Source organism: Sus scrofa, chromosome 8 (genome assembly GCF_054392235.1).
Source record: "Sus scrofa isolate SSC_HxYL_T2T_F1_AM1 chromosome 8, Sscrofa_HxYL_maternal_Yorkshire_Landrace_v2.0, whole genome shotgun sequence".
Taxonomy (NCBI): Eukaryota; Metazoa; Chordata; class Mammalia; order Artiodactyla; family Suidae; genus Sus; species Sus scrofa.
This window is the reverse complement of record NC_139390.1, coordinates 45,045,866-45,071,873: the sequence shown is the minus strand read 5'-3', so window position 1 is coordinate 45,071,873 and position 26,008 is coordinate 45,045,866. Positions and strand designations below refer to the sequence as shown.

Below are 26,008 nucleotides of genomic sequence, written 5' to 3'. Positions count from 1 at the left end.
TTTATATTTATTCCAGCCTTAAAAGTATTTTAGAGTTGTTTTAAACTGAAACATCTTATTAAAACATTTGAAGCGATACATACAGTTTGAGCTTTTTTTGCTTCTAGTCTTTAAATATGAAATCATTTATTCCATATTATTCAAAACAGTTTTCTGTTTCTCTTACCCTTGATGATTTCTTCACAGAGTTGTCCCATCTCCTCACCCGAACAACAAACTGCATGTTCAACATGGTCATGATTCCGCTAAAGGTCTGGCTGATTTTTGGAGTCAGGATCTCGAAGTACTCTTCAAAGTTAGGCTTTCCTTGAAAGTCTCTCCTGTTCATGAGTCTTCGGATGCCATTGCCGAACTGCAGGATTGTCATGTCTTTGTCAAACATGAAATGGAAGGGGAACGTCTTACAGAAGAGCGAGGCAGGGATCACCAGCGAAGACTGGGCCCCCCCGGGGGATGGGGACGGTCTGGTGCTTTTGATGTGAACAGAGTATAGCAGACAGGGCTGATTCACAAACTCGCTGCAGTCGTGATGGAAGCAGGGGGGCATGGAGGACACCTCCACTTCAGTTTCGTACAGTATGTGAGCAGCTGCCTTAATGATGCCCGGCAGAATCAGGGAAGTGATTTTCTTAGGGAAGAAATAATAAACATTTAAGAAGTCGTGATCTTTATCCAGGCAGAGGATGGACGCATCCTCGAACTGGCCCTTCTTTTCTGCTTCTTGGCAGTGACTGCTCTGCTTCAGAAGGGTGCCAAAGCTATTTAAAAAATCTTTGAGGGTTCCTCCAACCACACCGAGGATGTATTCATCTTCCTCATAACATATTTTAAAAAGCTCTTCACCAAGAGATTCTTTGATGATCTCCACTGGAACTCCTGAAAGTATATAGTACATTTTCTGCCATATCAAATGCGTCATTTTGGAAGGGCTGTGCTGTTAACTACTAGTTTTAATATTGTTTTATCTGACGATTTAATTTGCCTTCTATCTGCTAATAAGAATTTGAACCAAAATTAACCACCTATATTCAAATGATCTCCTGAATTAATTTCTAAAATTCTAATAAGTCTGAATAGAAATCCCAAATCAGTTATTTATGAAAGAATGATAAATTGGAGATAGTATATGACTTTTTATCTCCCTGAAACTTTATGAAACAATTGGAATTATAGGATCAAGTCCATTTCAGAAAAAGCTCTCCTATCTTGTTAACAACAAAATTAGTAGTGCATGTTGGTGAAGAGGTACTGGCCCCCTTGGAGAGCTTCCAGGTGTATAAGCATCAGACACAGGAATTAATTTGAAATCACTGGAAGTGAAACTTAATTTTGTAATTTTCCTTAGCGATGGTATAAAGCAATTTTTCTCAAGTAAAATAGCATACTTATTGATCAGTGCTACCTGAAAGAACATGTGTTTGGAATACATTATTTTCTTTCTACGATTTCTCCTTGCCTAGTCTCCTTTATTTTTTAATAGTTTTTATCTAAAAAATTTTTAATTCTATCCTTTATTTTTTAAACTGTGTGTACCATACCCTTCTCATCTGTGACTCATGAAGAACAAGAGTGCCTTCTTCACAGCACTGCTGTGGTTCCTGGGGTCTACCTGTAGAATCGTGCCCAGCCCAGAGGAAGGGCTCAGTATAAGTCAGCCATCATCATCATTATCAAATTCTTAATATTTTGTACTTTTAGAAAAATTTAACCTCTCGAAATCAAACTTTGAAAAAGACAGTAGGAAAAAGTCACTCACCTGCTTGTTTCCCCGAAACTAATTATTAATATGAGAGCACTGCTCACCCTTTTTCCCTACAAATGCTTCTAACCTATTAAAATTTACTTATTTTACTTTGTTTCATAGGATTTTTCAGGCATAAATGAGGGACATTTAGTTAAGTTCAAGACCAAAGCATGTGAATGTCTATGAGTCAGCCTCCGAGTCAGTTTTATCTACTTCTCAGCAAATAAACATTATAGGAAGAGGAAATGTTTTAGGTGAAACAAAGGTATATACTATGAAAAAGAGTTATTCTTTACATTAACACAAAACATGATATTTAATAATTCTCATCGGAAGTTACCAACAAATAAATATGAATATTCTAGAAGAAAATATTAGTTCTACAGGTAAATATTTTACAGGAATAGAAAAATCTTAGTTTAAGGGTAAAATGTTAGATCTACAAGTATAATTATTTCCTAATCACATGCATTTAACTCTATTACCTGCTGCAGTTGCTTGCTCTGCAATTATTTTTTCAAAGTCTTCTCTTTCCAAAGATTTCCTGAAATTATTTCAATATCTCAAATTATAAACTGACAAGTGAATGCTAAAATTTTAGATTATAACATATAGAAATGATGACAGAACATAATTTAAATTACCTTTTCTGTAGAGGCAAATTTTGAGTGTCAAGTTCACAGGAAAGGGAGCAGTGACAGTACGAACCCAAAATAATGTTGGGAAACCCCCAAATACACCTGATATAGATTCCTTTATCAATATTTATAAAGTAGGGGAATTCCCGTCGTAGCTCAGTGGTTAACAAATCTGACTAGGAACCATGAGGTTGTGGGTTCGATCCCTGGCCTTGCTCAGTGGGTTAAGGATCTGGTGTTGCTGTGAGCTGTGGTGTAGGTTGCAGATGCGGCTCGGATCCCACGTTGCTGTGACTCTGGCGTAGGCTGGCGGCTACAGCTCCAATTAGACCTCTAGCCTGGGAACCTCCATGTGCCGTGGGTAAAGCCCTAGAAAAGACAAAAAACAAAAAGATTTATAAAGTATATTTACCTTTTAAGTTAGCTTTACATAGGCTAAAGGTAGAAGAAGTTTGCACTGGCAGAAAACCAGGGGTATGAAATGGCCTAAAAAAGGATTGTAATAAGACATCCTAGGGTTTTCTGATTACCCAGCCATGCAGAAGCATCACTGTATTGATGGATTCACTTTTAAGTAGTTTATTTATTTTCTAAACCAAATACATAGTATATCCTGCTTTTGAGTTTCAGGTTCTATATATTTAACTCTCAGACATCATTACCTTAAACTTTTACTCTTGATCTTATATAAAAACTAGTAACTAATGAAATCTATTCCTCATTCAATTACCGCACTGCTTTATGTAGTATAGAAGTTGACAGTATATTATTATACACTTTGATTGATAGAAGGTTTTAGTAATTTCATCTGGACAACTTGATTCACATTTGCCTAATTGTTTTTTTGTTTTGTTTTGTTTTGTTTTGTTTTGTCTTTTTGCTATTTCTTTGGGTCACACCCGCTGCATATGGAGGTTCCCAGGCTAGGGGTCGAATCGGAGCTGTAGCTGCCAGCCTACACCGGAGCCACAGCAACGCGGGATCCGAGCCGCGTCTGCAGCCTGCACCACAGCTCACGGCAACGCCGGATTGTTAACCCACTGAGCAAGGGCAGGGATCGAACCCGCAACCTCATGGTTCCTAGTCGAATTCGCCAACCACTGTGCCACGACGGGAATTCCTGCCTAATTGTTTTTTGATGATTCCTTTCTTTTTTTAACATGAAAAGATGCTCAAAATCATTAATTATTAAAGAAATGCAAATCAAAATTACAATGAAGTACTACCTCATACTGGTCACATAGCCATCATCAGAAAGTCTACAAATAATAAATGCTGGAGAGGGTATGGAGAAAAGGGAACCCTCCTACAATGTTGGTAGACATGTAAATTGGCGCAGCCACTATGGAAGACAGTATGGTGTTCCTCAAAAAGTTAAAAATAGAGTTGCCATATGTTCCAGCAATCCTACTCCTGGGTATATATCTGGACAAAACTATAATTCAAAAAGACACTTGATGATTTCTGATGGTGATAACTGATTATGACCAAATTTGCCAAACTACTAAAGCATATTGAAAGACATCCAAGTTCTATTTGTGTTTCAGCTTGCTATTAGACAAGCTAAGATTACAAATAAGCATAAATTTAAAATATTAAACAGATTTCAGTACAGTACGATACATTTAGAGAAGTTTCAAAAGGAAACTTAACCCACTTAACCCACTGAGCAAGGGCAGGGATCGAACCCGCAACCTCATGGTTCCTAGTCGGATTCGCCAACCACTGCGCCATTACGGGAACTCCAGCAATATACCTTTATGTGTTAAGTAGCCAACAGAGCAATTTTCCTTCTCATAAATGTCTCATAAAGAGATGTCTGCTGTGGCTCTGGCATAGATTGGCAGCTACAGCTCCGATTAGACCCCTAGCCTGGGAACCTCCATATGCCATGGGAGCGGCCCAAGATATGGCAAAAAGACAAAAAAAAAAAAAAGTATATTTCTTATAATTATTATTTTTTTAATTTTATTGTAGTTGATTTACAATGTTGTATTAATTTCTTCTGTACAGCAAAGCGGTTCAGTTTTATATTATGTATGCATGTATATGTATATATACACACACACATACATATATATATATATACACATTATATATATTTGTATTCATATTCTTTTCCATTACGGTTCATCACAGGATATTGAATATATTTCCCTGTGCTATATGGTAGGATCTTGCTGCTTATCCATCCTATATATATTTTTTATATTAATTGACATCTCTTTATTTTTTTTAAATTTTTTATAATGATCATAACAATCTGATTTCACAGGATTTTCATCCCACAGCCCAAGCACATCCCCCCACCCCCCATATCCATCCTATATATTAAAATAGCATGCCTCTTCTAATCCCTAACTACCAAACTTTCTCTCCCATACCTCCTTCCACTCTGGAAATCACTACTCTGTTCTCTATATCTGTGAGTTTGTTTTTGTTTTGTAGATATGTTAATTTGTATTGTATTTTAGATTCCACATAAGTGATATCATATGGTATTTTTCTCTTTCTTACTTATTTTGTTTAGTATGATAATCTCTAGGCCCATCCACGTTGCTTCAAATTACATTATTTCATTTTTTATGGCTGAGTAATATTCCATTGTATGTATGTACCACATATTTATGCATTCATCTGTCAATGGACATTTGTTTCCATGTTTTGGCTACTGTTAATAGAGCTGCTATGAACATAAGGGTCCATGTATCTTTTCAAATTATAGTTTTGTCTGGGTATGTGCCCAGGAGTGGGATTGTTGGATAAAATACTAGTTAAAATGTATCCTTATCTAAATAGGCTGAGGATTATGATATGGTGTTACGTCTAGTTTGAATCTAGTTATCCCAAAACCCCTCATTATATATTATATTAGTTAGTCTTTAGATTTGCTTCTTTTTCTCATTTCAGTAACTTCGATTTTTTTCCTAAAGACTGAGAGCAAATCTGCTTAGAGAACTGTTTTGCCAATTCCAGGAAAGCTTTGTTAATCCTACTGCCTTTCAAAGTAAGTTCCCTATCTCTACCTTCAAATTTTTTCTCAAAAGGAGAAGGTGTAAGCCTGCCTGTCCACCAGCAAATGTGTGGTGTGTTGTGCACACAGGCACACACATACCAGACATGAGTTCATACATGATGTTGTGATATGACCAAAAGGTCCTAAAAACAGAAGAAAAGCAAAAGCTCTCTGTGTAACCAACCCACAGAGGTATCATCACAACTGTACTAAAACTCATTCACTTAGAAAAGGTGGTGTGGGGGAGTTCCCTTGTGATGCAGTGGGTTAAGGATATGGTGCTGTCACTGCAGAGGCTCAGGTCACTGCTGTGATGCCCGTGGGTTTGATCCCTGGCCCACGAACTTGCACATACTGTGGGTGTGGCCAAAAAAAAGGGTGGGGGAGAAGGGGGGACGGTCTCCAGTCCTTCCTTAGGGGCAGTTTATTGTTTAACATATTGGCTTTTTTGCTTGTTAAGTCATGTAAAATAATAAGCAGTGTAGAAAAAGGAATAAAGTATATTTGGCTTTGGGCAAACTAACAGGAGGAGAAATTTCAGACAACCTGCCAAAAGGATGGGGGAAAAAAGCCCAATATAACCAAGAACTAGAGAAAAAAAGCAGAGAAGCCCTTTAGCACATCAGCAGAATGTTTTCTTTTTATAAGAAAAAAGATGCCTCCTCTTACTTCAACAGTGGAATCATCATTAGGATAATTTCAAAGTATGATCAATTCTTTAAGGAGTCAGGAAGGTGACAAAATCTTTTCCAAGATTTCCAATTATTTTTGAGTTTTGAGGGTTTTTTTTTTTTTTTTTTTTTTTAAGAGCTACATCTCTGGGAACACACCCTAATTGAATATCTGCATCTAGCTTAGGAACGTTTTCAGGACACAAATCCCTGAGAATGAATTTTGGGTAAACTGTCTGCCAAGGACTTAGGCAGACAGACCCAGTAGCAGAGCTGCAGGACCCGTTGGCTATCTTATCAGACTGACTGAGAATTAAGGTCAGAGGCGTTTTGGAATGCTTTCCAGATGACTCTGTAAACAAAGCTGCTGTCAGACACATAGATTCACACTCTCTCCTTCTGGCCCTGTCTGTGACCCCTTCTTAGCTTGCCTGCTGCCTAAAGTCTGGGACCAGTTAGTCAGCAAGCAAAATTAAACACAGATAATCCAGAGAGCAGATTATCCACTCCTGAGCAGTAGACAGATGAATGAATTTATACAATATTCCCAACAATGGTACTAGTCTGCAAAGCTTCAAAGTTTAATTCTGAACATTGGAACTCAAGTAGTTATTGTTTGCAAATGAAATAATCCTTTGATTTCAGAAAAACAAAAATGAGGGCAAATCAAGTTATCCACCAGCAGTAAATGTGCTATACACACACACACACACACACACACACATACACGTATATATAGAGATAGACGAATGTATATATATATATATATATATATATACACAAATACATATACATACAAGTATATGTACATATACAAATATATATATACAAATGCATGTATATATACAAATGTGTATATATAAATATACATATATACACATAAATATATGTATACATACAAATTATATATATAGTTTTGGTTTTACTGGCTGCACTCATGGCATGTGGAAATTACTTCCTAGGCCAGGGATCAAACCTGAGCCACAGTTGCAACCTGTGCCACAGCTGCAGCAACACCAGGTCCTTAACCTGCTGCACCACATAGGAACTTGCAATTAAAAAAAATAATTACAGGAGTTCCTGTCGTGGTGCAGTGGAAACGAATCTGACTAGGAACCATGAGGTTGCGGGTTCGATCCCTGGCCTCGCTCAGTGGGCTAAGGATCCGGTGTTGCCATGAGCTGAGATATAGGTCACAGACACAGCTCAGATCTGGTGTTCCTGTGGCTGCGGCGTAGGCGGGCGGCTACAGCTCCGATAAGACCCCTAGCCTGGGAACCTCCACATGCCGTGGGTGCAGTCCTAGAAAAGGCAAAAAGACCAAAAAAAAAAAAAAAAAATCAGGCTTTACAAAAAATCACCTTATATATGATGCCTCTACAAAAAGCTTTCTTAAAGAAAATTTCAGACAGAGTAGAAGGAAAAAGTATTAATGGAACTGATATTCAGCCAGTGCAACCAGTATAACCAGACTAGTTAGGAAAACAGTGAAACACCTTCCTAAGGACTGATAACAGCTGCTGCCCAATCTCCCTGAACTGCCCTCCTCCTGCTTTCCCCACCCTTTCCCTTCTCCTGATCCAGCAGCTAAAAGTTTAACCTACGGTTGAGGTGAGAGGGTTTCCGGGAGGCTGGAGGGGAACAGGAGGATGAAGGTAGCCCTGAGATCCGGCCCCAATCTCTTGGCAGTGCTCTTCAATCGAGGAGTCTGTTCTGATCCATGCCTTACCTTTGTTAAATATTTCAGAAATGACCCCTTAGTGGGAAAGAATAGGCCATCTGGGAGCTGACTAAAAAGCAGCAGCACAGGGCAATAAAGTTAAAATCATGGGCTCTGAAAAATCCAGGCTTGATATTCAGTTTTGCCTTTTCCTAAACAGCTATATGATCCCAGACATTTTATAGAACCATGGGTTTATTGATATATAAAATGTAAAAAGTGAATTCACCTGCTTTCAGACTAGTGGCAGCTAAAACACTTAGGCTAGTTCCTGGTACACCAAAGTGATTCAAATTACACTGATTGGAGTTCCCATTGTGGCGCAGTGGTTAACGAATCCGACTAGGAACCATGAGGTTGCAGGTTCGGTCCCTGCCCTTGCTCAGGGGGTTAACGATCCGGCGTTGCCGTGAGCTGTGGTGTAGGTTGCAGACGCGGCTCGGATCCCGCGTTGCTGTGGCTCTGGCGTAGGTCAGTGGCTACAGCTCCGATTCAACCCCTAGCCTGGGAACCTCCATATGCCGCGGGAGCGGCCCAAGAAATAGCAACAACAACAACAACAATAATGCCGAGGGAGCGGCCCAAGAAATAGCAACAACAATAACAACAACAACAAAAGACAAAAAAAAAAAAAAAAAAAACAAATTACACTGATACATCATTAAGCATTGGTTATCAGTAGCTGTGCCAGCTATTGTAACAGGAGAGTCACACAACTGAAGTGATTCAATTTACCTGCTTTCCTTTATTTTGTGTTTCGCCAGTGTTCTCTGAAGGGCAAGGTTCAGCCGCTCAAACTGCAAATCGAAAAGAAAAGTTTTATATGTTCCCTTAAATAATTATTTTCTTGAAGATTCATAACTTTATAAAAATTTGTCCTGTACCCTTCTTATAAGGAAGCAGAAGTGTTATTACTTTAATGGTAAGTGTAGAGGCTTGACACTATGGAGAAGGGAACTGACTTTCTCTAGGATATTCCTGCTCAGGGAGAAGCAAAGCGCTCAGACTAACTTGAGTGGGGATGTGGGGTGTGTGGCTAACAGGCTTGGCCCTTGCAGGGGCGGGCTCGATGAACAACAAAACAGAATCAAGCTGAGCTGGAGCCCAAATAGGAGACTCTGTTTGGTAAAGTCACGTTTTCTGTGGACGGATTGTGGGCATCATTTCCTCAGGGTCAGGAAATCCCTTGGATGCACTGCCAAGTACTTCAGTCTCAGCAGGGCTCTAGCCAAGTGACTCCAAATCCTTCCACAGAGCTTCCACCAGCCACCCCAGCGACAGACCACCCATCCCCTAAGTGCACACTTACCTCTCACGTACCATTCACGTTTGCTTTAGAAATCTCCCAAGTATCTGTCTTTCCCTTCTTTTATCCCTTAAATCCAATCTGTCACCAAGGTCCGCTGATCACTGATTTGAAATGAATCCTGGATTTCCCCAAACTTGTACTAATTTCCTTTCTTGGAACTAATAGTCTTCGCCCAATACTTACGGTGTTCTTCTCTCTGATTGATTTGTGAGTATTTCATGAATTTTCCTAGATTGCAAAATAGTTGTATGTCAGCCTGCATAGTTTCAAATACTGGTTGACCATTAATCTCTCTTAACAGCTCGTTCTCTCTAACCAGTTGATAAGTGGGAAGTAAACTGTCAGTAAAGCAGTGCTGCCAATTTCTTTGCATTCCATGAAAAAAAATCATATGCATCTATGTGTATATACAGCCACTGATTCTTTCTGTAGTTTACCCAGAGGACAGTGGAGAATTCTCTGGCTCTGTCCCAAGTTGTGAAATTCCTTTTTCCTTAAGAACTATTTATATCTCTCTTGGAGTTTCTAACCGGTCAAGTGAGACAGTAGAGTTAAGCAAAATAGACCAGGCTCCTGTTTTAATAAAATGAGTTATGAAAGAACTTTTGATTTTTAAAGTGCATTGGAGCTTAGAAAAGAAATGTGAAATTTCTTGAAAGTGCAAGAGCCAAAAAGAAGAGAACGTTCTTTGAGCACATAGAAAAATTTTTCTGACAGTTCAGATAAGGATGGTACCTTCCCTGGTGGTCTTGTGGTTAGAATTCAGATAAAGATGGGTAGGATACATCTGCCTCAGGATGCAAAAAAAAAAAAAAAAGGTTGGCAGGAGGCTGGGCCAGTGGGTAGATTCTGAGCAAGGGCCCTGGGGATGTGTGCAATGACAAAGAGCCAGATGCCTGGCAGGTGGGGATCATGTTGGGAAGGGAAACGCTAGCCTGTTTCTCAGCAGTCTTTTATATCAGGGGGAGAGGAAGAGAACATTAAACTGGAGACCATAAAGGAGGCAGATCGGCCTGGGGTGAACTTAAGAAGCTTCAATTGCTCAAGGGCCTTTTATTTTGTATAAAGTTACTCTGCCTTTACTAACACCAGCAAGTCAGTGTAGATTAAAACCTATGAAACCCTGGATTTCTGGGCCATGTGTATTTCTGTAAAACATACTCATGCAGTAGAGGGATCAGCAATGAAGTGAGAATAACTGCCTCTGCATGAGCTCTCAGATGTCTTTCAAGCATTTGCTACTAGACTCTTTTTCTTACTAACTGTCTTCTCCACTAGAATAGAGGCTCCAAAAGGGCAGGGGATACCTGTTTTGCTCACCACTACATGTTTGGGACCTCGACAGTACCTGGCCACAGGAGATGCTCACAACATACTGATGGAATGAAGGAGTGAATGAATGAATGAATAGCTGTGCGGATAAGCATTGCTTGCCCCCTAATCCCCATCATCTATCTTATGTCTTGAAGGCTTGGTCTTTAACAGTTATATCAGTGAAGCAGTACAACCCAGTACAGAGGTGTTAACTCTCTCAGCTTGCTCACAGATACATTTAGATTGTTTCCAATTGTTCCTGGCCAGGAACTTTTGCTGAGCAATGAGGAAAGAAAATCCATCCAGTTCTGCCACTAAAGATATTTTCCTTCCTTACCCTTAGCACCAGTAGAGACCACTGTTCTCTTGACCTTTTGGTTAAAGCACCAGGTAAACACTTTTACTTAATTATCTTTTCACTTGATAGAGACAGATATATATTCCTTGCTAAAACAAGCACTGTCACACAAATATACCATTTATTAATCCTTCAGGACTAACTGCTATTGGACAAAATATTGCTGTGAACACTCTGAATGGGATTTCTTTGCTATGGCTTATGTGTAAGTGATTTCTGTTGATTTTTTACTTTTCTACAGTTTTGCTTTCTTTTCCTTTTCCTTTTTTTTCTTTTTTTTTTTTTTTTTTTTTTTGCTTTTCTTTTTTTTTTTTTTTTTGCTTTTTATGGCTGACTTGCTACATATGAAAGTTCCCAATCTGGAGATCAAATCAGAACTGTAGCTGCTAGCCTACACCACAGCTCGTGGCAATGCCGGACCCCCAATCCACAGAGAGAGGCCAGGGATGGAACTCACATCCTCATGTATACTAGTAGGATTTGTTCCCACTGAGCCACAATGGGAACTCCCTTTTCTACAGTTTTTATTGTTTTTCTATAACAAGGGTATTTCAGTTCATAAGGATACTGTAACACTGCTTCTTTTGTTCTTTTTGCAGTCCAGTATTTTGCAGCATTTAGAGACTCCTGGAGTCTTCTCAGATCTTCTTAGTGTCACAAGGTCTGATTTGGGATAATCTCCTCTATAGAAGCATATCTGACTCCATTCAATTCAGTAAGTGGGTTCTGATTTGCTACTGTGGCTAATATCATACTGTGATTTCTTTAAGGACACTGTGCCTGAGGAGCTTACAGGATTATTGGAGAGAATCCATGAAAAATGAGCTAACATTATAACAAAAAGAGTGATGGGTTATCAATGAGCTGCAGAGACCTTTGCAGCACTCCAGTTATCTCTTACTCAAAGCAAGTGGCCTTTTAAGTGCCTCAAAACAATGAAAAGTTGGCATTAGATGAGCAAAAAGGCCTCTGTAACCTACTATTCCATGACACTGTAATGACATCTCCCACTCCATATTTGCTAAAAATAATGAATAATACTTGGGCCCCATAAAACATAACTGGGGAGTTAAGTCTGATTATCTAAAATAAGAACTATGGGAATTCCCACTGTGGCACAATGGATTGGCAGTGTCTCTGCAGTGCCAGGATGCAGGTTCAATCCCCCAGCATGGCACAGCGGGGTAAAGGATCTGATGTTGGTGCAGCTGCAGCATAGGTCACAACTGCAGCTTAGATCTTATCCCTGGCCCAGGAACACCACGAGCCGCAAGGCAGCCAAAAAAGAAAAAAAGAAAAAAAGAAAAAAAAAAAAAAAGAATGACGATGTCATAAAATTCTATTTGGAGTCTCTTCCTTTGAGTTAATGAACAGTAGGTGAAGAATGAAATATGACCACTTAAAAAGATTCAGTTAAAAAAGAAAAAGCCCTATTTAATCAAAGACACAGATGTATGGACTGCTGATGAAGTAATCTATGTTGCTAGAGATGTCATTCCACTGCCCAAATGTATCCAGCACTGGGATATTTACTGTTCTAGTGTAAATGGCCTCAGCCGTGGGAAAGAGTCCTCATCCATCAACTATACCCCTTCCACCTCCCAAAATTCCCATAGCCTCGCCTTCCCTACCATGTGGCACTGCAAATCTTAACGATTATCCCTGTGAATTCACCAACAAACAACATGGGTTATAAATAAAAGAAAAAAGGGGAAAAATTCCGGTATTCATAATTTTTTTAAAGAGATTCCGACATGTGTACAACTTGTATTGTAGGCACCCAACATTTATCAAACCGCATGACGAAGCCACCATGGTAATGACAGGACTCAGGGAAAGCCTGGGTGCTCTCCAGCTTCCCCATCCCCACCATCTGTTCATCCTGTGCACCTTGCTCTGCCCTTGGAAATGAGAGGACCATCTGCTTCCCAGACTGGGATGCCAACTCATGGCCTGAGAAGAGCTGCATCCCTCATGCCAGCAAAGCTGGCTGGTGAGTGACTAGAGTAGGAAGAGAATAATTAAATAGTTCCATCTCAAAACCCATTAACCAAAGTACTACTGGGTGCTAATATATTTGCATTAAAGTCCCTCACCTGCTATTTCTAAGTTACCAACCCTTCAAGTTTCAATTCAAGCCTCTTTTTTCCTCACTTGAGCCTTTATTGTTGACACACTAACCACCCTGTCCTTCAAAAGCTCTGTGACTTTGGTCAAGTCACTAACCTCTCTAGTCCTTCTTGAGAGTGAAACAAGATTACCTCTAATGTTCCTTCCACTCCCTGGTTCTTCAGTGCATCACACCAGGGAGAGGGCTGGCGTTGGGACAGTTAAAAATCATCAGTGAATTATAACAGCTGGAGTCTGATTCTATCAATGCCCCATCTCTTAGATTAAGTGACTTTATATGAAACTGTGAATACTGACAAAGGAAGACACACCATGAACATTTTCACTGGCTTTTTTATTTTAGCCGCACGGGGAGAGGAGCTCCCCACCTGCTATGTCTATTCCAAAGATATTTGACTGAATTAGGTTTATGCTCTCTTCCCAGAGTTCTCTTTTTCCCCTTTTTTTTTCCACTTTTATTGGGAGAAAGTTGACATACATCACAGTATAAGTTTACAAGGGAGGGAGTGGGACAGACTGAGGTTAGTGGACTCAACCATTCCATTTAGAATGGATAAACAATGAGGTCCTACTGTACAGCACAGGGAAGTATATCCAATTTCCTGGGATAGAACATGAGGGAAGACAGTAGGAGAAAAAGAGTGTGTGTGTGTGTGTTTATGACTAGGTTACTTTTCTGTACAGCAGAAATTGACAGAACATTGTAAATCAAACATAATTTTAGGAGTTCCTGTCATGGTGCAGCAGAAACAAATCTCACTATGAATCATGGGGTTGAAGGTTCGATCCCTGGCCTCACTCAGTGGGTTAAGGATCCGGCATTGCCATGAGCTGTGCTGTAGGTTGCAGATGTGGCTCAGATCTGGCGTTGCTGTGGCTGTGGTTTAGGCCGGCAGCAACAGCTCCAATTAGACCCCTAGCCTGGGAACCTCCATATGCTGCAGGTGTGGCCCTAAAAAGACAAAAGGCAAAAGACAAAAAAAAAAAAAAAAAAAAAAAACCACCATAATTTTGAAAAAGAAAAAAGTTTACAGGGTATAGCATGATGGTTTGATTTACATATAACTACCATGATAAGTTTAGCTAACATCTGTCTTTAGATACTATAAAAGAAAAAAAGTTTACAGGGTATAACATGATGGTTTGATTTACATATAATTTACATGATAGGTTTAGCTAACATCTGATACGATAAAAGGAAAAAAGGAAAAAGAAAAAAAAATGTCTTCTTGTGATGAGGACTCATAGGATTTACTTAACATTTTCCTCCACATCATAGAGCAGTGTTGGTTGCAATCATCATGTTGTATATTACACCCCTAGTGCTCCTTTACTGTAGACCTGCAAGTTTGTACCTTCTGATCACTCTTGACTACCTTCTTCACCTTGAATTCCCTTCCCACACCCTCTTCCTGTAGGAGCCACAAGCATGACATCTTTTTCTTTTCCTTTCCCTTTTCTTTTCTTCTTTTTATGGCTGCATCTGTGACATATGTAAGTTCCTGAGCTAGGGGCCGAATCTGAACTGCAGCTGCAGGCCTACACCACAGCCACAGCAACACCAGATCCGAGCCACCTCCATGACCTACATCATAGCTTGTGGCAACACCAGATACTTAATGCACTGAGCAAGGCCAAGGATCAAAGCTGCATCCACATGGACACTATGACAGTTTCTTAACCCACTGAGTCACAACAGAAATTCAATTATCTATTGTTCTTCCTTCTTTCCTTTCCTTCTTCCTTTCCTTCTTCCTCTCCTTCCTCCTTCCTTCCTTCCTTTCTTTCTTTCTCTCTTTCTTTCTCTCACTCATGTCTCTCTCCCTTCATTCCTTCTTTCCTTCTCCACCCATGGCATGCGGAAGTTCCTGGGCCACTGCAGTGACAATGCTGGATGCTTAACCTATGAGCCACGTGGGAACTCCTGCTCTCTTTTTCTCTGATTTTTTTGTTTTAAGATTCCACATATACGTGAGATCATACAGGATTTGCCTTTCCAGAGTTCTTGTAAAGGTGGTGCTCCAGATCTCCAAAGGACATTAGGATGTGCTGCTGGCAGAACTTTCTCCAGACGTGACCCAGCTCACCACATGTGGGTGTCATGGGCAAGCACTGGCCCATGACCCTGTACCTGGGAAACAGCTCAAGCCTGGTGTGAGCGGAGATGTCAGATTCAAAGCCAGCAGGACAAGGGGGGATTTCCCACCTTAACAAATTGGCAGGGAATATATGATGTTATTTGGAATTAGAAGAGGAAAACCCAGCAGAAAATAGTTACTCTTCAAGGAATTTAGTTCTAAAAAAAATTAGCCAACAGCGAAGGGGTACTTAAAATTGGCTACAACTACAAATTATTTCACTGAATGCATGTTCAAGCTCTAGGGCGTAGGTGTTGCGATTTTTTTTTTTTTTCCCATTTTGCAGGTAAGGATGCCAAGACTAAGAGGGGTTAAGTCATAAAGTCATAAAGCTCATCAGACTTCAGGATGCTTTGGGAAAGAATGCAAGATCTTAAGCATTTTAAGATTCAACACAATTAAAGAATATGATTGCTTTAAAGAATGTTTTTATGGAGTTCCCTGAGGACTTAGGAGTGGGTTAAGGATCCAGCGTCATCACCCCAGGAGTTTGGGTGGCTGCTGCAGCACATGTTTGATCCCTCATTTCCTAATGATGCGGGTGCAGCCAAAAAGAAAATAACATGTTTTTAAATGTTTCCAGAAAATATTATATATCTACTATAGCCTGGAAAGTGAGAAAGCAAGTGTTCACATGTTCCTTAAGAAAATATTCTTCCACCATTTTCAAAATATCAGTACAATCGTGAAAGGGCAGGCACTTACCTCTGGGAAAATCAGTTTGCAAATACTCTCTGCCAAAGTGTGAAGATAGACCCGGCTGCGGCTGGTCTTCCTCTGAGGAAGACGTCCTCGTGGGTTCTTCTCCGGGACACTCTGACCCAGAGGCAGGGCTGTGGTCTGGGAGCTCCCTGCTACCTCCTCCGCTGGCTCTTGAGGGACCTGCCCCGGGGCCAGGAGGGAGAAGGGGCAGTCCCCTGTGATATGCAGGTCCTTCAGCTTCGCACAGAACATGGTGATCGCCTCCCAGGGGCTGTTCTTCGTACAGGGACGGACGGACAGAAACTACTATGGGATCAGGGGCACTGTGACTGGGGCATCCAGAGGCAGTGGAAAGTCAGAACAGAAAGAGGAGTGACTCTGTCCGCCTATGAAAACAGAAAAAGACAGGTGTGAAAAAGCCAAGGCCATAGAGTCCTATGTCATTTTCAAGTTAAAAAAAAAATTCTCACGTTGCTGTGGCTCTGGCGTAGGCCGGTGGCTATAGCTCCGATTCAACCCCTAGCCTGGGAACCTCCATATGCCGCGGGAGCGGCCCAAGAAATAGCAACAACAACAACAACAACAACAAAAAGACAAAAGACAAAAAAAAAAAAAAAAAAAAATTCTGTTGTAAATGCCCAATGCAAACTATTACATTTAGAATGGGTAAGCAATGAGACCCTGCTGTACAGCACAGGGAAATATGTCCAATCAATCTCTTGGGACAGAACATGATGGAAGACAGTATGAGAAAAGGAATCTGTGTATATGTGTGACTGGATCACTACGCTGTGCAACAGAGACTGACACAACATTATAAATCAACTAAACTCTAATAAAAAAATTAAATTTAAAAAGGGAAAAAATGCTGCACGGGGCCTTTAGTAAAGATCTTTATTTAATATATGTATTCTAGAATACTAGTGAGATACTTACTTTGAGTATTTTAATAGTTTTCAAATGGAATGTCTGATTTTCTTCAAAATGATTTTAGCACAAACTACTGATTCCCACTTTTTTTTTCTTTTTTACCCCATTTGGTCTAATTTGATTCCACAAAAGTGGAACACTATGGTCTTATGATAGAAGCCAGTTTCAGCCTATGTCATATCACTGCTATCATTACTCCTTTCTCCTCAGAATCTTTGTCTTTTCTGAACAATCAGAATAGCCCAACTAATGTCTCCTAAACATACTGAAAGAAAAAACATACATATGTGTATGTACATATGTATGTATATATGTATACATAATATATATTTCTAAGAAAATGCCATCTGATTCCTAAGAAGATGTCATCAGAACTCAGACAACCCTGGAGGAGACCAGGAAGGCCCCCCTTCCTAGAGGTCTCCTAAAGTCACATGCCTGGCCGTTCTGGCTCACCTTTCCTGGTACTTTTGTTTTTGTTGATGTTGTGATTCCCTCACAGTTCACAGCCCCTATCTCATTAGTTACTTTCAGTGGTGGTTGTAACAACTCCAGCCTATCACCAATACAATCATCTTAATTAACGGCATCCACCAACTTTTTCCATACTGGTAAAATAAAAAAGCATAGAAAAAAGGGGGAGAAAGAACCCACATTTACTTATCCCCTAGCAAGTGCCTGGTATAGTGCTTTAAGCTCTGTGTTTACATTTAAGGCTCATAGCAACCTTTTGAAATAGGTATTATTATCTCTAATAGGCTCAAAGTTTAGGTCATTTTCTTTCCTTTGAAATGCTAGAAAGTGACAGAACTAGGGTTTGAATCCATCTGAATCACATATGAATCACAGCCAATGTGCTTCTATTAACCCAAACTCATATAAGCTAGTTAGACTAGTTTCTAAATCATCAGGCTCAGCTTATACACTAGGATTAGTTTTTTCTTAAAGATATGGTTAAGTTTATATTAGAAAGCAGGAGTTCCCGTCATGGTGCAGTGGAAACAAATCCAACTAGGAACCATGAGGTTATAGGTTCGATCCCTGGCTTTGCTCAGTGGGTTAAGGATCCGGTATCGCCATGAGCTGTGGTGCAGGTCACAGATGCAGCTCGGATCTGGCGTTGCTGTGGTTGTGGCACAGGCTGGCAGCTGTAGCTCTGATTAGACCCCTGGCCTGGGAACCTCCACATGCCTCAGGTGTGGCCTTAAAAAGATAAAAGACAAAAAAAAAAAAGAAAAAAAAAAAAGAAAGAAAAAAAAGAAAAGAAAAAAAAAAAAAGAAAGTGAGCAAGAACATATAACTCTCCTGCTCATTGGCTGGTGGCACTTGAATCACTTAGGATAAAGACTTGTATTTCAGTCTTTGGAGTCGGAGTTCAATTATGTCTTTTTTCTTCTCTATGCACCTCAATACTCTCAATATGCTCCTACCACATAAAGGTAACAGACTGTAATTTATTCCAGATCAATTACTAATAAGTTTAGAACAATGGTCAATTCATCAAACTGGGACAAACAAGGAAGCTAAATTTGCCTCTGACAGCCCCTGGGAAGTTCCTGGTTATCAGGTTTGGGGAAGATGATGGATGCCAAGACCCTCTTTGACTTAATGTCAAACCCCAAATCTGTGATCACAAGTAATTTATGAATCTTTAGGAAGGTACTAAGGAAGATTCTATGCACTCATGAGCAAAACACATATTCTGCCAGGATAGAATACGATGCTGTCTCTTGCAGCAGACTACTGACCAGTCCAGAGGTAATGTGGTGATGGAGGAATGGTTACTTGGATTCCGAAAGACCTAGAAATCCAAGGCTCTCAACCAGGATTCAGTTAAGATTCAATTCTACCAATGTCTGTTTCTTAGTCGTGATGTCTCTCAACATAACTACTACTATTTATGAATCTCTGTCCTCATCCATGGCTTAGATCCGTGGTCAGGAAACCCTCCTGTAAAGGACCAGAGTGTAGGTCACACCAGCTTTGCAGTCCAAGACTCGGCTCTGCCACTGCAGCAGGAAAGCAGCCACGGCTGACACACAAAGGAACAGCCATGGACGTGTTCACAAAAAAACTGCCTGAATTGGGCCCACAGGCCATGGTGTGCTGACTCCAGTTTGTAAAAAGCAGAGCAAATTAAAGGAAGCATTTTAATCCAAATATAATTTCAACAATTGTTGTGGGAGTTACTTCTTGATCTCCTCTACCCACCTCATCCCCAAATACAGAGCCTCTCTCTGTGCATTCAGGTCTGTACAACTTGAAAGTAATCAAGGAAAGCACATTAGATAATATTAAGTAAATATTTATAAAAACAATAGTACTGTTATTTTATATAAATTTTAAGAACTATATTAATTAAATGCCATGATTTCAGTGACATAAAAATATAATAACTAGGAAAGAGGGCACTCCAAAAAAAAGGAAAGCATTACAAAAATAGAAGTTTATATGTTGGAGTTGATGAAGGCCTGGAACTTTTTCCTAAAATAAACTATTCTGATATAATCACAGGTCAATTAATAATACACACACACACACACACACACACACACACATATATATATATATATATATTTTTTTTTTTTAGGGCTGTACCTGAGGCATATGGAAATTCCCAGGCTAGAGATTGAATCAGAGCTGCAGATGCGAGCAGCCATGGCAAAATCAGATTGGGGCCACAGACTATTATGCGGCTTGTGGCAATGCCAGATCCTTAACCCACTGAACAAGTCCAGGGATTGAACCTACATCCTCACGGACACTATGTCAGGTTCTTAACCCACTAAGCCACAAAGTGAACTCCATACATATTATAATTTTAGCCTTGAACTTAGAAGATTGGCATAATGTAGCTTATGAAAATTCTTCCATGATGTTTAATCTTCTCATTTAAATTGAATTTCAACCCTTGTTCCCAAACCCAATATTTCAATTTACATCTTCCTCTTGAATCTCCCTAGAGCAGGATAGATACAACTTGCCAGTCAATCTTCCCTGAAATTCTTTCTTCTTTTAGATTGCACAGTGCTTGAATTTCCAGAAAATGTGCCTACCATTTTTTTTTAATTAAAGTAAAAACAGCAACAGGAAACAAGTTGTGCTTACTTCAAGATCAGTTAAGTGTTTAGTCTCATTAAATCACATATGTATAAACAAACTAATTAGCAGTCTTCATCTGTTCAGCTGATGAAATTACACTATGAACAGATGCACCCAGTGCCGATACCTTGGAAACTTGCATTTGTCATGGGTTTGCCTGCCAGGAAGACAGAATACGTCCTTCAACTGAATGAGTGATGATTTTTAGGTGTAACATTAGCAGTAACTTCAGAAATGGTTTGGTCAGTTCCTGAATCCAGTACAGGGCTGAGTGGAGAAATGGTAGTAAGGAAAAAACAAATTAATTAAAGTGATAAATTTGGTGACAAAGCCTTGGCAGGCAGTAGGCTTTATATTCTCAGAAACTCGGGAGGTATTTGTCATCCCCAAGGTTGATGATTAAACAGCCTCCAAATATACTGAATGCTCTCTCCCTTTTACTGGTAAGCGATTAACTCCTCAATGGTGAGAATAAGGATTCATCCACCCGCCTCATATTAATAACCAGGATGCACTGCTATTCAGGTAATGAACACTAAGAAAGAATTAGGCACAAAATCCTTGTTTCCCACATGTAAAAAAATCCTGAGGCAACACGCACCCTGAGGTACTCTCTAACAGAGAAAGCTATTTTACACCAGCTGTTTATACACCAGATCTAGCACCCATCCATGCTGAAATCTGTGATTCAAAGAACTGTGTTTTCCAATTAAAATCCCAAGTCCAGATTTTGAAGAGCAGCTGAAAGAAAAGAGAATTTCAGAACACACTGTAGGATAAAGTGTGTATATTCCAGCCCAAAACAGAGCAACCATTTTCATAAACAAATGTCAAGAAGACAGTTTCATTTTCAGGTAGTCTGAAAATCAAACATTTTCATTCCTCAAAAGTGAAAAAAACATTAAATGGAGCATGATAATGTGAGAAAAAAGAATGTATACATGTATGTATAACTGAGTCACCACGCTGTACAGTAGAAAAAAAATTGCATTGGGGAAATAACAATAAAAAAATTAAAAAAAAAAAACAACAAACTTCATACGTCAGCCCTTTAAAATGTGTTTCTTTTCCCTTGGCAGTAAGAAATGTTCGTCACACTTCCCCCTTTTGGGAAAGCAGGACAAAGTAGGAGGAAAACTGGTGAGAACATGAAGTCTCTCCATCACCAGAGTGGAGGAAAAATGTGGGCAAAGGTCACACTCCTTCATCTGTCACTCCTCTCAGCTTCACTGGGCTCTGCAACTCCTCCTAGTCACAGGCCCCATGTTCTGCGTTCACTCCCTTAGACAATAGTTATTCCTACACCTACAAGGCCCTGGCTTTTGGTTCCAATGTGTCACCCAAACCTCCTGGCTGAATTCAACCATGAGCTCTTGAAAGTTCAGTCTCTTAACACACCTGACTTCCCCATGCCGTTTGCATTTTTCTTTTCATAACCTCCACTCCCCTAGATTCTCTGATACCCTGGATTGCTTCCTGCTTCATTCAGTCATCCCTCCACTTGTTAACTCACAATGATCTATGGATGTACTACTACTTGTATGACATTCTTCCAGACACAAGGGCAGAAATGCATAAAGGATCGTGTAAAGCTTACCATCCAGCAAGAAAACAACTTCTGACATGATAGTTCCAAGTGTGACATACTATCCAGAGTGCTCCAGGTATGCATATCAAGGATCTAAACCTAGTCCCAGGAGGAAGAAACATCCAAGCTGAACAATGACTGGGAGCCTGGTGAAGAGTGATCTTGGAGAACAAGAGGCATGCAGCATGCTTGGAGGCCAGGACAGACCCAGTCACGTTCTAGGAACTGAAATAACCCCCGCCTGGCTGCAGGGTGTGGTCAGGGAGAGCCAGAGAAAGGTAGCAGAGGTGAGACAGGCTGAGGTCAGGATGTTACAGACAGAAGGGTTCTGTAAAACATGCTAAATAAGCTAAAACGATCTTTGAAGCCAATCAACTAAATGACTAAGAAGTGAGAATGTGATTGCATTTTTGAAAGATGATTTGGAAGGCATAATGAGAGATGGGTCAGAGAGGGACAGGAGGCTGATCTGGGTTGGAATTAAACAGTGATCCTGGAGGTCCCATTGTGGCTCAGAGGGTTAAGAACCTGACATAGCGTTCCTAAGGATGAGGGTTTTAATCCCTGGCCTCAGTGAGTTAAGGATCCAGCATTGCCACAAGCTGGGTCACAGATATGGCTCAGATCTGGAATTGCTGTAGCTGTGGCATAAGCCTGAGCTGTAGCTCCAGTTCAACCCCTAGCCCGGGAACTTGTATATGCTGTAGGTGTGGCCATAAAAAAATAAAATAAAATAAAAGTGACCCTGAGGATAAAAAGTGGATCAATCCCCGAAGCATCTCAGAGAGAGAATCTGCAGGCTTTCACTATATGAGGACGTGAGGCTGAAGGAAAGGGCCTCACATGGCCCCAGACTCTCCTTCTTAAGAGACAAGAGAACACACTAGGGACATGGAAGACAACCAAAATAGCCCACAGTACATTTCCCAGGACTTTGGTTATCCAGTCATAACTAAGCCCAGATGTGGGGTTTTCAATATTACATAACACCTTGTGGAAGCTGGAAAACGTCAATCCTCCTAGTGAAACCTCCTTTGGGGAAGCAATTCTTCCCTCTTCTAAAGCTCAGATACAGGAGAGCTAAGTCTGATTTAGATTATAGACTGGAGCATTCATCTTCCCAAAAGACCACTGGTGCACATCAGTCCCCAGCTCTCATCAAGAGTGGAGAGTGCTTACCTTAAGATCCCATACTGACCCTGTACTGATCACCCTCCCCAAACAAAGAGGTCAGCTCTGAAGGCCACGGCCACCCAGCTCTAGGAATACCAGGAAACCCTCCTAATAACAGCTGCCTCACTAAAGCTACAGTACTGGACAAAAATTGTGTTTAATACACTACATTAATTCTTTTTTTTTTTTTTTTTGACAGCACCCATGGCATATGGAAGTTCCCAGGTCAGGGATCAAACCTGTACCTCAGCAGTGACCTGAGCCACAAACCCACTGCACCACATTGGGAACCCCATTAATTCTTTCTTAAAGAAAAGATGTGATTCATACTTTTCTCATTGGGTTTAGGGGACAATTCAGTGAAAACTTTGAAGCAATAGAAAGGTTTTAGTAGGGAGTTTTAATTCTAAGAATTATCTTTTTTGGCCACTGGTGGCATGCAGAAGTTCCCAGGCCAGAGATCAAGCCCACATCCTCAGGGACAATATGTTGGGTCCTTAACCCGCTGAGCCACAGCAGTGACCTGAGCCACAGCAATTACAACGCTGGATCCTTAACAATAGGCCACTAGGGAACTCCAGAATTACCGTATTTTGATTCCTTTTTTTTGTCTTTCATTTTTTTCAGGGCCACACCCACAGCATATGGAGGTTCCCAGGCTAGGTCTAATCAGAGCTATAGTTGTTGGCCTATGCCAGAGCCATAGCAATGCCAGATCCGAGCCGCGTCTGCAACCTACACCACGGCTCACGGCAATGCCGGATCCTTAACCCACTGATCAAGGCCAGGGATCGAACCCGCAACCTCATGTTTCCTAGTTGGATTCATTTCTGCTGTCATGATGGGAACTCCTGATTATTTTTTGCAACGAAATATTTATAGAGTATTTTATAACTCATTAAGGACCAAAACCTTTGGGATTATAAATCCTAAATATCTATGTTTTTAAAGCTCTTTAGAATGATGATCACTGAAATCTGAATATATACAGTTAGTATCTTTTTAAATTCAATATCACTACCACTTACGGTAGGTCATGCAGGTCATGAGGAAATCAGATAAACTTTTTAATATTTTATTTCTGAAATATATGAAATTACTTTTCAGCTATTCTTATAATTCCCACCCTAGTTGTACTGCTCAAATGGTTTCTTGCTGACACTTAATCATTTAAAAATACATCTACTAAAAATGTACTAATTATTATGAAAAAGATTAAGGGGGGAAGATAATTCCTTTTTACTCTATAAAAAGCCATTTTGGCTTTGGAGTTTGGGGTTAATAGATGCAAACTATTTATTATATTTAGAATAGGTAGACAACAAGGTCCTACTGTACAGCAAAAGGAACTATATCCAATCTCCTCGAATAGACCATAATAGAAAATAATATTTTAAAAAAGTGATTATGTATGTGCATACATATGAGTATATATATACACACACAGACATTCCTTTTAAAAATATATTATTTTCAACAAACCATCATACATATTACTGAGTCACTTTGCTGTAGAGCAGGAATTGGCACAACACTGTAAATCAACTATACGCTAATTAAAAAAGGAGAAAAAAGGCCATTTTGTTTTTATTTGCAGGTAAATACCGCACATTTCTTTAATGTGACTTGGTTTGTACTCAGTTATAAATGGGGGAATAATGTCAATGTAAATCGGCATTCACACAGACCTTCATCCACTCCCTGTCCTTCCTCTCAGCTCAGTTTGAACATACATCCTGTCTTGGAAGAGCCTGCTATCCAGTTTTCTTTTATGTGCTGTCTCTGTAACTCAGCAAGCTCTGCACTTTCCTATAACTTCCCTATAATCCTTCCAAACGAGCTACCTTTTCCCTCTTACATCAGTTCTATAATTACAGTAGTGTAGTATTCATCAGAATTCATCCTGTCTTCTTAACTGAGCTTATATATTTGTTAGGATTATTACAGCTTTTGTTAGTGGTCATAAGTGTTGATTGGTTGCACCCCAATATATTTTCTTCCCATAAGTCCTTTTATTTTTAGTGCATAGTTTTGTGGTATAGAAGATTTTTTAGGAACACTTGTATCTTGTTGTATCAGAAATGCCTGTATTCTTAAAAATGTCTTGATTTACAAGAAAGTTGAAAAGGCTAATTAAACATCTGGGAAAGACACCCAATGAGATCACTTTCTCTAAGACTCTACAGATTTCATTATGACTTAGGTCATAATATACCCTGCCGGAATTTTCAAACAAAAACAAATCCATGATGATCAAACAAGTAGACTGAGAGATAAATTTCATTAAGTGGCAAGATAAAGTAATGACTAATGACATCATAACCTTTGCATGTTCTCTTCTTTTGCATTTTAGCCCAACAGGAAATCCTGGAAGCACATCTTTGACTTCATACGGATGCATACACACATCTGCATTTATTTGTCCTGTTCTGTAATGATGGTCTTTTAAGTATCTGATACATATGTGTGTGTGGATAGAGAGATTGATTAGATTGATTGATTTCTGCAGATGACGATTAGTACAGTATGAGAGAGACTTCATGACTTGGAGAGATCAGCTTGCATAAATGCAGTTGTTCTCTGAAGTAGTTAGCACAACACGGCAGAGCTTAGTCAGGCTCCAGGACAGAATGTAAAGAGCTGAGTCAGGCTCTAGGACAAAAGGCTGTGTGTTTGCCTTGTGCCTCTACCATTTACCAGCTCTGTGACTTAAGTCAAATTCTGAGTCTAACTTTACCTCAACTATCTCCACCTGGAAATAGGGATTCTAACAACAACTATTTCTTACAGGTGTTGTGAAAGTAAACATCGATAAATAGAAAGCACTTAGGAGAGCACCTGGCACAGGATGTGATGAATAAATGCCAACCATCAAATTACTTCTCAGCAGGGGTGAGACACTGAACAAGTTTTCTAACTTCATCGAGCTTCTGTTACCCATAAAATGGTAAAATGGTGATGAAACAGGGATACATGGAGGATTAGAGACAATATGTGCATGCAAAGGCATCCTGTAAGACATTCATGCTCACAGCAGGTCACTGAATAAATGACTGACAAATGTATCCTATCTTCTCAGAAAGATCTGGTCATGTTTTAAATCTCTGACACTTTTTCTCATTACTTTTCAAAGACAAGGGAACTCTGATTTATAGCAGGTGTTTGGTGCCCCACAAATACAAAAAACTTTCTGCACTTGAAGAACATGACTGCATACCAAGAAAGTAGTATCTATGCCAATAGTTAGGGTTTCTTTTATTGAATTACAAAATAATAGAGTTTACAGCACAGCCCAGAGCACTAAGATTCTATTTTGGTCTCATCTTATGTAATTCTATTAACAAATAAGTTGCATGCCAAATTTCTTTAATAAAATATTAGAATAAACACTGAAGAACTACGATAGATTTTAAATTTCTTTTTCCACTCATTAAACCAAACTCCTCACATCAGTCAAGCAGTTTGTATGTCATTG

The 26,008-nt window shown here is 39.8% G+C and overlaps 1 protein-coding gene across 12 annotated transcripts in view; it reads right to left on the bottom strand.

Moving 5' to 3' along the window:
- GUCY1A1 (guanylate cyclase 1 soluble subunit alpha 1) overlaps positions 1-26,008 on the bottom strand; it is a 69,413-nt gene that overhangs the window by 20,088 nt on the left and 23,317 nt on the right. For 10 of the 12 annotated variants that reach the window (XR_014811968.1, XR_014811964.1, XR_014811967.1 and 7 more), the window contains exons 2-5: positions 15,744-16,126; positions 8,525-8,586; positions 2,230-2,288; positions 167-876 (exon numbers count right to left, since the gene is read on the bottom strand). Coding sequence is in view for 7 of the 12 variants with exons in the window: in XM_021100507.2 (XP_020956166.1) it covers positions 167-876; positions 2,230-2,288; positions 8,525-8,586; positions 15,744-15,992 (1,080 nt within the window). In the remaining 5 variants the exon portion in view is untranslated. Of the gene's footprint in view, positions 1-166; positions 877-2,229; positions 2,289-8,524; positions 8,587-9,098; positions 9,327-15,743; positions 16,127-26,008 lie in introns of all 12 variants that reach the window. The other 2 variants (XM_084971078.1, XM_084971079.1) reach the window with 1 other exon arrangement.